This window comes from Primulina eburnea, unplaced genomic scaffold (assembly GCF_022965805.1).
Source record: "Primulina eburnea isolate SZY01 unplaced genomic scaffold, ASM2296580v1 ctg739_ERROPOS11973397, whole genome shotgun sequence".
NCBI classification, from domain to species: Eukaryota; Viridiplantae; Streptophyta; class Magnoliopsida; order Lamiales; family Gesneriaceae; genus Primulina; species Primulina eburnea.
This window is the reverse complement of record NW_027331510.1, coordinates 3,984,351-3,997,656: the sequence shown is the minus strand read 5'-3', so window position 1 is coordinate 3,997,656 and position 13,306 is coordinate 3,984,351. Positions and strand designations below refer to the sequence as shown.

The 13,306-nt window shown below is 32.8% G+C and overlaps 1 protein-coding gene across 1 annotated transcript; it reads right to left on the bottom strand.

Moving 5' to 3' along the window:
• Positions 1-7,296: 7,296 nt before the first annotated feature.
• On the bottom strand, positions 7,297-8,429 carry LOC140821790 (transcription factor bHLH149-like). Its single transcript, XM_073182393.1, has 2 exons — positions 8,172-8,429; positions 7,297-8,044 (listed from the first exon to the last, which is right to left on the bottom strand). The coding sequence occupies exon 2, from the start codon at positions 7,989-7,991 to the stop codon at positions 7,467-7,469; it is 525 nt and encodes a 174-aa protein (XP_073038494.1). The 5' UTR covers positions 7,992-8,044; positions 8,172-8,429; the 3' UTR covers positions 7,297-7,466.
• Between the last annotated feature and the right edge of the window lie 4,877 nt (positions 8,430-13,306).

Sequence of the window (13,306 nt, the reverse complement as noted above, 5' to 3'; positions counted from 1 at the left end):
AAGGTGTAAAACCTGTTGGATACAAATGGGTTTTTATTCGAAAGCGAAATGAGAAAAATGAAATAGTAAGATATAAAGCTCGACTTGTTGCACAAGGTTTTTCTCAAAGGCCTGGAATTGATTATGAAGAAACGTATTCTCCTGTGATGGATGCAATTACGTTTTGGTATTTGATTAGCTTGGCGGTATCTGAAAATTTAGAAATGCGTCTTATGGATGTTGTTACAGCTTACTTATATGGATCACTTGATAGTAATATATATATGAAAATCCCTGAAGGATTTAAGATGCCTGAAGCACAAAGTTCAAAACCCAGAGAATGTTATTCTGTGAAATTACAAAGATCGTTATATGGGTTAAAGCAATCAGGTCGAATGTGGTATAATCGACTAAGTGATCATTTGATGAAAAAGGGATATGTAAAACAATTCAATATGCCCTTGTGTTTTCATTAAGAAAACAAAATCCGGATGCGTAATTATTGCTGTATATGTTGACGATTTAAACATCATTGGAACGAGTAAGGAAATTCAAGAAGTTGTGTCATACTTGAAGGAAGAATTTGAAATGAAGGATCTTGGAAAAACCAAGTATTGTCTGGGTTTGCAAATCGAACAAAAAGAATGTGGAATGTTTGTTCACCAGACAAATTATACAGAAAAGATTCTTAAACGTTTTAATATGGATAAAGCAAATCCTTTAAGTACTCCAATGGTTGTTAGATCATTAAACATAGAAAAAGATCCATTCCGTCCATGTGAAGATGATGAAGATATTCTTGGTCCAGAAGTACCATATCTAAGTGTCATCGGTGCCCTTATGTACCTTACAAATTGTACAAGGCCTGATATATCTTTTGCCGTGAATCTGTTGGCAAGATTTAGCTCATATCCAACAAAGAGACACTGGAACGGAATTAAACATATATTCCGTTATCTACGAGGAACGACAGACTTGGGACTTTTGTATTCAAAAGATGCTAATCCAAGTATAATTGGTTTTGCCGATGCTGGATACTTATCTGATCCACACAAGGCACGTTCCCAAACTGGATATATATTTACTCGTGGAGGCACTGCAATTTCTTGGCGTTCACAGAAACAAACACTAGTAACAACTTCATCAAATCATGCCGAGATTATTGCACTACATGAAGCAAGCCGTGAATGTGTGTGGTTAAAATCAATGACCCAACATATCCAAATCTCATGCGGATTATCATTCGACGAGAAACCTGTGATACTATATGAAGATAATGCTGCATGTGTTGCTCAAATGAAAGAAGGATACATAAAAAGCGACAGAACTAAACATATTCCTCCTAAGTTCTTCGCATTCACCAAGGAGCTTGAGAAGAATAAATGTATTGATGTTCGTCACATTCGATCAAGTGAAAACTCATCAGATCTCTTCACAAAGACACTTCCTACGTCAATATTCAGAAAGCACATATATAATATTGGGATGCGCAATCTACGAAATTTGTGAAGAATTGTTCATGTCAACATCAGGGGAGTTTACGTGACTGCACTCTTTTTCCCTTACTATGGTTTTTATCCCAATGGGTTTTTCCAAGTAAGGTTTTTAACGAGGCAATATAAAAACACGTATCGAAGACAATCATTATGATCATCATCACAAGGGGGAGTGTTGAAAATATAATATTAAAATGTGTATGTTGAATGTTGAATGTTGAAAATTAGGTAAAATTAGGTGTTGAATATTGAAAATTAGTGTGTGATGATGTATGTAATGAGGTAATTTATTTTTGGAATATTTGTATATGAAACTCTATAAATAGAGCACTCATTTGTGAAGAAAATAACAATTGAGTTGAGAGAAAATATTATAAAGTGTGTAGTTTGATAATTTTGAGAGTTTGAGATTTTTACTTTTTACCGTAAATTTTTACTTTTTCACAACAATATCCTCCCTTTTTTGAAACTTGCTTTTGCGTTATTTTTATCGAATGAATTATTGGACTTTTGGTTGGAAAGAGAGATATTAAAGCAAAGAAGACTTTTCGAGTCTTTACACGCGCACACACACATATATATATATATATATATATATATATATACATATATATATATATATATATATATATATATATACTTCCTTTTTTGAGACTTGCTTTTGCTTTATTTTTATCGAATGAATGATAGGACTTTTGGTTGGAAAAAGAGAGATTAAAGCAAAGAAAACTTTTCGAGTCTTAATATAATGACAAAAACTTGTGTGAGATGATCTCACGGATTGTATTTTATGAGACCGATCTCTTATTTGGGTTATCCATGAAAAATTATTATTTTTTATACCAAAAGTATTACTTTTTATTATGAATATCGGTAGAGTTGATGCGTCTCTTAGATAAAAATTTATAAGATCGTCTCACAAGAGAACTACTATTAGATAATAATTAATCACTTGTCCATTAAGATGACAATTATTGAGTCCATTTTCCAAGGTTTGCACAAACTTCCACTCACAATTGTTGTTTCGATGATGGTTAAACTCATTTCCTTTGCTCCAAAAAAAAAACTGAAGATTCTAATAATTGGTAGAGTCGTAGAGAAATTGTAAGGAAATTAAAAGATATTTTTGGATTTTGAAGTTATCATGAAGTGTTCCAGTTTAATATATATTAAGAATAAAAATAGATATTAAAATAAAGAGTGTGTTAAAATCAACTTTTGTCCATATGTATTCTACCATATTTATTTATTGGGCTCTTCTGCCGATTCATATTCGCAATAAATACAAATTAAAAACTTAGCTCAATTAGGAACCTGGCCCAACTTGGCCTCAAGACTGGGCTGACCATGCTTCGAACTTTGTTCCGGGCCTTGAGGACAAATGGGCCCACTGAATATCTTCTTACATTCAACACTACACGTACTTTGTGAAACCTCAAGACACCATCTGATAAGAAGGTAAATAACGTATGATATAAAAATTATAAAACAATATATTTAACTATGATGTTATAGAAATCGAGTCGAACATCGGATGAAATAAAGATATGTAATCAAGTAATGAGTCGTCATTTACACCAAAATATTTAATTTCATAATTAATCTTCGTACCCTACTAAAAACATCATCAAATCACTTCATATTTTACATAGAAAAAAATTTTAAACAAAACTTTCCTTCGAACAACTATTCTAAATTGAAAATAATTTCGTGTTAATTGTTTGATATTATTTGATCAAATTAAAAAATAATAATATCACGTGCAACGTGTGTGCGTCTTTTACTAGTATATATTAAATTTAAGTGTCTTTAGTGCCAAAATCCCGTTTCTAAATCGTGGTTGATATCCAATGTTATAAGTGTATAGATACATGGTGTAATGTGTATTGACAAAAACTTGTGTGAGACGGTCTAACAGATCGTATTTGTGAGACGGATCTCTTATTTGGGTCATCCATGAAAAAATATTACTTTTTTATGCTAAGAGTATTACTTTTTATTATGAATATGAATAGGGTTGAGTCGTCTCACATATTAAGATCCGGAGATGGTCACACATGAGACCCACTCATATGTATTATATATTGGTGAAGTAATCCTACCGACAATACTAGAGTGGTCCTCGATTGAACACCATTGCGACATTGAATTTCAGGATAGATTTCAAATCCAGACAATATAAGCAACGGTGGTAAAAGATAGGTTCGAAAACTATTAAGGAAACGCACGTGTTATCTCGTGGGCTACACTCGAGATTTGTTGTGTGCTCGGGCCCCTTTCATATGTGTAGGCACATCTCTTTATTGTTCATTTTCCAATTCAATGCGATTGCAATTGTGAATGCATCTCTCTTTGTCAAAACAGCAAACACTTCGCGTTGGGATTGGAGAGTGGGGCTACCAGGGCTGGCTAGTACGTTGCCACTCCAATAATTTTCATAAATGATTTCGTGCGTGTGTGTGTGTGTTTTTTTTAATGAGAATAGAATTCACAATTACTACTATTTGATGCCAACTAAATAAACCCTTAAACTAATGTAATAACATGCAAATCACTTTAGACAGGTAACCTTGTAGGTCATCCGAGAAAATGTTGGTAGAAAGATGATATATTATGTGTATGCAATAGTTATATGGCACTTCATCCGTCCCAAGTATATATACATATTTTTTTCCACGTAAAAGTCATTTAAAAATTCCAATTATACAAAAAAAAAAAACATGTTATCCCCTTGTCCCCTAGTACTAATTAATAAGAGTATGTCTTTTGTGAGACGGTCTCACGAATCTTTATCTGTGCGACGAGTCAACCCTACCGATATTCATAATAAAAAGTAATATTTTTTATAGATGACCCAAATAAAGACATGTCTCACAAAATACAACTTATAAAACTGTCTCACACAAATTTTTGTCATTAATTATCCCTTCAACAAAGATCGGCATTCCATCGACACACTACACTTTATATTCGATTCTAGCCCGGTCTAATTAGCACCCAAAAAAAAAAAAAAAAACTTGTACGGAATGGGTGAGTTTAGCCCGAATTTCAATTCTGATTTGTGTATCATAATTAAAAAAATGTAAAAAAATACGTTTTAGAAAATAATCTAATAAAGGGAGGGTTTTTTGTTTTTGGCAAGAACTTGTGTGAGACGTATATCTTATTTAGGTCATCAATGAAAAAATATTACTTTTTATGCTAAGAGTATTATTTTTTATTGTGAATATCAGTAGGATTGACCCGTCTCACATATAAAGATTCGTGAGATCGTCTCACAAGAGACCAATCAAATTAAAATAGATTTTAAATCCACTTCATATCAGCTCATATGAACTTTTCAAATTTACTCAACACCCGTATCATTTAAAACCAATCCACTTCATACAAAGTCATAAAATCCGATTCAAATTGTTTCAACCTGTACAACCTAATAAAAAAAATCGAATTATTTTTAATTTTTCAAATATCTAAAATAATGCGAGAGGGTAAATTTAAGAATCCATAAATTTTGTCGTTAGTTGTATCCATTAATTATGATGGCCCCCAATATGGTCTAAGAACTGCAATAATTGGCAAAAGATGAAGAAGACAAGAAGTGAAGATGAGATTTGCTTTTGGGTGTTTCTATGATTTTTTGTGTTTTTTTTATTACCCTTTCCCGAAAAATTCGGGTTTGAGAATGAGCTGAAAATATAAAACGTGGCCTCATCGCCCTACACACAAACCTTGTGGGATCTTTTCAAAATTTAGAGTCTTTGTATTCCATAGAGGTTTCGAAAAAGATGCGAATTTAAAAGGATCCCAAATTTAAGTATTGAGTTACTTAATTTTGTTTAGAAAAGTATCGAACACTCAGTGGAGTTGGTGAGACACTTTTGTCTCACATCTTAAAAATTAAAGATTTAAAATTAGTTTATAACGGACTACAATGGACTTCTATAACAATTTGAGTTAATCATTTTCGTAAAACGAAGACGAATACGAAGTAGTTGCAACAAAAGCCCATTGTGTAGTCACGTAGACGTGGGCCTGGACTCGGGACGTGACAGAATGGTATCAGAACCTGGTTATCGGCATAGAAGCCACATCTAGATTCTCGGCGCTGGTGGATCGAGTGGTCAGACCACGACGAGGACGTCGTGTTCTGAAGGAGGGGTGATTGTGATACACTTGTCTCATATCTTAAAAATTAATTATTTAAAATGAATTTATAATGTACAACAATAGATTTCTATAGCAACTTGAGTTAATCATTTTAGTAAAGCGATGACTAATACTGTAATAGCCGAGTCTGGTGAACGGTACGGTCTAAGTTTTCGTATGTTTATTGGGTTATGTGAATTAGATGTTAAGAGTTGTGTTTATGGGTTATAGTGTTGTTGGTTATTATTATTTTGTGCCGGAGTCATATGCATACGAAGTTGGAAGGAAGATGTTATTTTTGCAAGCATTTTTGGAACATGATCATATGAATGATATTTTGTATTTTTGTTATATCATTTGAATGATCATGTAGTTACCTTTAAACATTTTATGGTAATGTATTTTGAAACTCCTTCCATTTGAAAGAAAATTTTAAATTCCGCTGCTATTTTATTGTAAACGGGTCGAGGTGTCACAAATACGAAGTAATTGCTATAGGAGCTCATTGTGCAGTCACGCAAGCACAGACCAGAGCTCGGGGCGTGACAGTTGGAGGATTAGTTCGAGTATTGAATCGATTACCTTATCTTATTATATATAATGTATATAGAGAAATTAAAGCAAAATATTTGAATCTTTTGGCACCATACCACATGTGCTCTCATAGTGCGTGGGGTAGCCATGGATATGTAGCACATGACCAGCGGTTGCTATCCATTAGTCTGTTCTTTTGGCTGATTTTGCTTACTTTCAAAGTTGAAGGCTTTGGCCATATTCACCCCCATATTGGCAATCATGCGTATTCAAGAACAATCTCAAAGGGATAGGAGGTCGAGTGAGACGACTCAGTCAATACTGAGATATAAACTCAAAGCCTTCAACCATCTCGGAAAGTGTCGAAAACCCGTCAATCTAATGGTTGATGCGAACGAAATGTGTACTGATTTTAAGCGTACAAATGGCTTGGTATGTGCCAAAATCCAGCATGGTTTTGTTAGAGTTTTAAGGGTACGAAACCAAAATTTGTAGGCACATTATAAGAATGACACTGATGGAACTTTGAAAGTGATTATGAAGACCAAAAAAAAAAAATTAAGACCACAATAAATAAATAGAAACAAAAACAAAATACGATCCCCATCAAGCACCTTAGTCTCCGGCCACTACACATGGATTGAGTACACGAGTGATGTTAAAGCCTGCCCCCACTCCATCAAATGCGATTGTTCCAAATCATACGTAAAATTATACATCTCCCAACCAAAACGGAAATAGCAAAATCATATGTCGTTTTACGCTATTCATTTTACGATATATCTACTGCAAGATATTTGACCTTCCCGTTAAATTTCGAAAAAAAAAAATCTTAAATTTGATAGGAGAGTCGAAACTCAACTGTAACTAACTTACAAAATAAAATATCAAATGATCTAACCGTTGGGTGCAAAAATTGTATTTGTTAGAAGAGCGGCCGAACTATAATGTTTGAGATGTTAAGCAGTTTAAAAGATTTGAGTCTATAACTTTTGGTAAAACGACAAGTACTCGATTCTAAACTAATTATATTACTTAAATGAAGTTGAACATCGTGTAAAAAACTTTATATATGACGTGAAAAAACAAATACCAGATAAATTTTATTTTGTGGTAAGTAAAATTTGGAATGAATTAAATCTACACAATATAATACAAAATATATTAATTTTCCTCAATTATTAACAAGATAGATTACAAGAAAAAAAATTTAAAAAGAACATTATAATTTATATTGTAGAAAATAAAAGGCAAGCTTAGCAAAATGCTAAGTGTGGACCAAGCCAAGCCAAGTGGAAAATGTGGAATCCCCTACGACGTCGCGTTTAGTAGACCGGTGATGAGAGCCATAGCTTTGACTTGCATTTCCAAAGCAGCGATATAGTCCGTCGTCTCTTCTAGAAGATTCGGAAGCGACAGCTTCCGGCAGCCGGGAACCAAGCGGCTCAAAGCCTTCACCTTCCTCTGCAGCGGCGGTAGATTATTCCGAGCCGCCGGTTTCTTCGACGCCACAACTGGTTTAGCCGCCTTCTTGTGTCTTCGGTTGATTTGAGAGAGCCTGAAGCTGAGGCGGCCGGTGAGGATGGCGCGGCTCCATCGGGTCCTTCCCTTGGCGGAGACGGCGAGCACCTTGTCGGCGGCGTCGCGTACAGAGGAGGAATCGGGATGGCGTAGACTGCGGAGGGCATCGATGAGGTTGGAGGAGTATATCCGCTGCTCGGTTTCGGTTCTCCACCTGGCCCGAGACGATTCCCTGGAAATTCGGCCGGACCCAGCTTTATTTCGCTTCTTACGAGGCAGGTCGGAGTTTGTAACTGGATTCGAAGTATCCGCCATAACAGATTCAGACTCCTCCTTTTCACGATATTCGATGCCACAAAACAAATGAACTGCAAGACAAAACAAAACAACACAAACCCATTATTTTATGGTCAAAACGGAAAGAATTCACTGATCGAATATCACGAATAAACAAAACCCAACCTTGCAATTGAACAGAAAAAAGATGTACAGTACCTTATGTGTATCTACAGAATCGACACCCCGCTAAGAGAGGTGGGAGGGTTCTGGTATGGAGGAAAAGAGAGGTTTGATATATATAATGGTGCAGAAGGCAGAGAGAATGGAGAAATAGTGGAGGGAGGCCATCTCTGCTCGCTCCTTATTCATTCATTCGTTCATTCATCTATTTATTGCACTGCACACATGCCCTTTTCCCCCCCTCTCGTTTTCGTTTGCCGAGGTAATCATCTTTCTTTTTTGCCTTTTTACCCGTTGCTTCTCATGGTATTTGCCCTTCATTAAATAATTATCACCCTAAAAAAAGTTTGTCATGGCAACTTTTCAAATCATTTTAAGTTGAGTTCACGTTTTAATTGTTTTTCGAATTTTAATTTTTTTAATATTCGAGTAACTACATATTAATCTTGATTATTTTTTATTAATACAAAATTTAAATTCTAAATTTAAAAGAACATGACATTTTTCAAGGCCATGGTTTGATATATGTCAAAAACTTGTGTGAGACGGTCTCACGGGTCGTATTTGTGAGATAGATTTCTTATTTGGGTTATCCGTGAAAAAGTATTATTTTTTATTCTAAGAATATTACTTTTTTATTGTGAATATGAGTAGGATTAACCCGTATCACAGATTAAAGCGATATGGTCTTACGTGACACTCACTCTTGATATATATTCTCAGTTATTGTTAGTCGTTATGGCGAAACGATTGAACATGACTTTGATATCTTGTCATGAACATCATTTTACTTGTTTTTTTATATATATGTGTGAGGTAAATTACGACCAATCTCATCTAAGTTTGTGATTTTATTCCATCGTACTTTTTTTCTTTTTCTTTTTTATTAATTTATGGTTTTGTTTGAATAAATATTTATAAAACTTTTTCGTATGTGTTTTTTTTTAAAAAAAACAATTTATAAAATGTTTTAAAAATTATTTTAGGAACAAATATAGCTTGTTCGACTATTTTATAAAAATATTTTTACAATTAAAAAGTATTATGTTTTGATTTATATGATTTTCTTCATTTCTAAAAATATCATAAAACAACTCTCAATTGTTTTTATTAAAAAATATATATACTGAACACTTTTTAAAAAATATTTTTCAAAAACACTTTACAAAAAACTTACTCAAACACGTACTTCACTTTTTTTTACTTATTAAAAATAAAAACGTTTTTAAAATAATATTCAAATAACTCATTATTTCCTCACCCCCAAGTTATGTCAACTTCTTATTTTTTTTAAATAAAATAAAATCTCAGGCCTACATGAAATGCTTAAAAATACATGTTTGACAGAAATTTACCATCTACATATATCTCTGACAAAAACTTATGCGAAATGGTTTCATAGATCGTATTTTGTGAGACAAATTTTTTATTTGTGTCATCTATGAAAAAATATTACTTTGTATGCTAAGTGTATACTTTTTATTGTGAATATCGGTTAGGTTGACCCGTTTCACAGATAAAGATTCGTGAGATCGTCTCACAAGATACCTACTCTATATCTTTTAATATTTAATTAAAATAATATAAGGTCAAATTTCAATCAATTCGAAATTAGTTCCACCTTGAATTTGCAAAACAACCAAAAATTATACACCACCTCTTTTTTTTTTTTTAGAATTATATATAATATGCCGACGGAAAATTAAATATAAATAAATAAGAAACATGGCAGTCACATATTGTCTCGTTATCATGTCTCGGAAGTCTAATTTTGTTTCACCAAAATAACTTTAAATATTTATTAATTATTAGTGGTGATAGATATTTTATTGTTGCACAAAGTTGGAACCGAGAAGGTTTGACGTTTCTCAACCAACCATACAAAATGATAAGATTTAAAACTTTATTGTATAAAATTCCTTGTCAAATAACAAATTAACACAATTATTATTTTCAACATTGATCATATCATTCTTTGACCCAAAAAAATGAAAAAGTGTGGAACAATTTATATTATTGGCTTTTAATTATTTAATTATGAAAACACGTAGATGACTATTAGATGTGATGAAACATATCAAAATTATACGTTCAAAATGTGATTGTCACTTTAGTGATAGGCATATATGTTGTCTAATCTACCGTTTGTATGACATTCATTATTTATAAAAATCTTTTTAAGAAAAAGTTCACTTAAACTGTCATTATTATTATTTTTAGTCGAGAAAACTCACTTCATTGTCTTCCAGTGTTAGATAAATCCTCAATTAACACGTTAGTCTACAAGTTAGTTAAATAAAGCGTACTAGACATTTATTGAAAAAATGTTTATGTTTTTAACATTAAGATGGATATATAAAGGAGTGAATGAACATATGGAGTCAATTGAAATGCCAGAGTGGCTTTGCCCCCTTGAGTGAGACATGCTCCAATGTCATTTTAAAAAATATCAACTTTATTATATGATTTAACCATTTATAGACAATAACATTAAGTTTGTTTTTTTTTTCCTCAAAAAAAAATTGCAATATACAGCTGGCAAGAACATGCTCCCTCATAATGTGTGATTAATTTATAAAATCTTCCAATTATTGTTGATTTGTTTAATTACGATATCCATACTTAACTTGAACTCTCATCTTTAAATCTACCGAGTGGATAAAGTGCACCTAGATGTGGGCTCGTCCCATACGTCTTTGCATTACATGATCATCATAATAATTAAATATTACAATTTATTGATATGTAAAAGCTATATTTAATGAGTACGTTTGGATATTTATATATTTGTAACATAAAATAAGTTTTTTTCCCCAATAAATATAACGTTTGCATGTATTAGCTATAGCTAGTCGTAAATAAAAATATATTATAATAATATGTGGGAACGAACGCTTATTGCTTTATAAATTATTTTTTTTTCCCTTTTCCTCTCTACTTATTGTATTTAAATGATTAAATTTGTTAGAGATTAATGCATTATTCATACGACTTTAGCTATAATTTTTCAAACAAAATAATTGATTTTGAGCAGTTAAAGAAGTCTAAGGAAGATTAGATTCTGATTTGATGCTCGTGTGGTCGTTCAAATACAGAAAATCTTGTCTTATCCTGACTAACAAACCCTTTTCTTCGATTTTTCTCGAATTTGACAGCTAAACGACCCCGTAACTTCACGCCATATATAGTCTATAGATATATATTTTTATGAAAATACAATCCACAAAATGGACTTGAATTGTATATCTATCCCAAAAAATCAAATGTTTGGATAAAAATTCAAAAAATATTTTAGTGGTTTTAAAATATTTGAAAGTGAATATGATATTTATACCGAAGTGTACAATTTTACTAAAATAGAATTTTATAAAAAAAAATTATTAAATAAAATTAGAGTTTTTTTTAAGAGGTATTATTGGTATTTTAAAAAAATCACAATGACATCAAATTTAGTTAGTGCGTCAAGATTAATAATATGGTATAGACAACAGAATGATTATATATACTAGTACAACGACGCACGCGTTGCGTACTTGTACAATATGTTTTTATAATTTATTTGATTTATATTTAAATGAGGATAAAAAAATATTTATAAGAAATAATGAGTGGCTACATTATGATTTTGATATAAAGTAAAAAATAAATTAAAAAAGAATAAAAAAGACCCAAGCAAAAATTGAACCTACCACCTCATGATTAAGAAACATAGGCTTTATCCACTAAACTACATGTGACTTGCTTTTATTTTTTAACACTTTATTAATATATATAATGAGTAATGTAAAGAGTGGGGGTGAAGGGTATTTTAGGTATTTTAAAAAACAGACCAAGGAAATTACTCTAACCTACTTAGCCTTAATAAATAGTAAGAGATAATTATTAAGTTTTTTTTTTAAGACAAATGTCTCGAATTTTGTATTATATTGTATGGAACTTAAATTTTGTTGTTTAGGCATTTTCTGAAACAGCAGCATTAGTCGAAGGCCAAAATTCCTCAAGATGAAATTGTCTTGCATCAAAGAGCTTATGATTTAAAGGCAATCGTCCTTTATATACAACGACTTTTAATCCTTTTATTAAAAGAATGCAGCACAACGAATCTCTTGATATCAACGAACAAATACAGAGTTATCAAAATGAAAGCAGAAGAAATCAAAATCAGAAGAAGAATCCATGACGCCCCTTTCAAGCCCCTCAGCGTCTCCCCTGCCCAAATAAACCTCGATGTATTAGGCACATATCCGCACAACTTAATCCTTTAATCTTATCGAGCGTCAAATTGACATCTTTCATACGAGGGTTTGAAGAATCACAAACTTTAAACATGTGAACATTGTCCTCTATGTCGGTAATCATGCTCACCCCAGTTACGGTTTTAATCCCTCGTTCTTTCATAAGTCCCATTTCCCAGGCTTCGCGTATGACAGACCACTGGACTCTGGTTCCAATTCTGGTAAGATTTCGCGATATCCCTCTCCCAACTCAACGTTTCTGTGTACCTTTCAAGCACCTAAAAATGCTCCCCAAACTGCACCATTAGCCTTCATAGGCATAGTCTTTATGAAATCCTCAGCTTCAATCAAGAATCCTGCTTTTCCTAGAATATTAACTACAAAGCATAATGCTCCATCATGGCTCTACGACGTATATTTGTTCCATGGACTTGAAATAATTTAAGCCCTCATCAAATAACCCCGAATTAGCGAAAGCATTCAATAATGCCACTAAAATAATCTCATTCGCGTTAATATCACGTTTTGTCATCTCCAAAAATAGCTCAATTGCCTCTTCTGCTCGACCATGCATCGCAAGCCTCCAAATCATTGCATTCAAACAGAACACTCTTCCCACTCCATCTTCTCAAAGACGTCCCACGCCAAGTCAATACGCCCCTCTCTTGAGTACATATCTATCTATCAAAGAAGTTCCCAAAGCTTCATCCAACAGACTACTATTGCTTCTAATGTAAGCATGCATGAATTCATTTTCCTCGATCAAGGCCACCAACATTAGCACAAGAAGCCAACACACTCGGTTAAACAAATCTATCAAGCTCGACTCCTCCCTCCTTTGTCAAAACCATCAATCATCTCACTCCAAGAAATGTCATTCCTGGCCAGCATTTCATCAAAATACTTCTTAGCTTCATCAATCATCTCATTTTATGC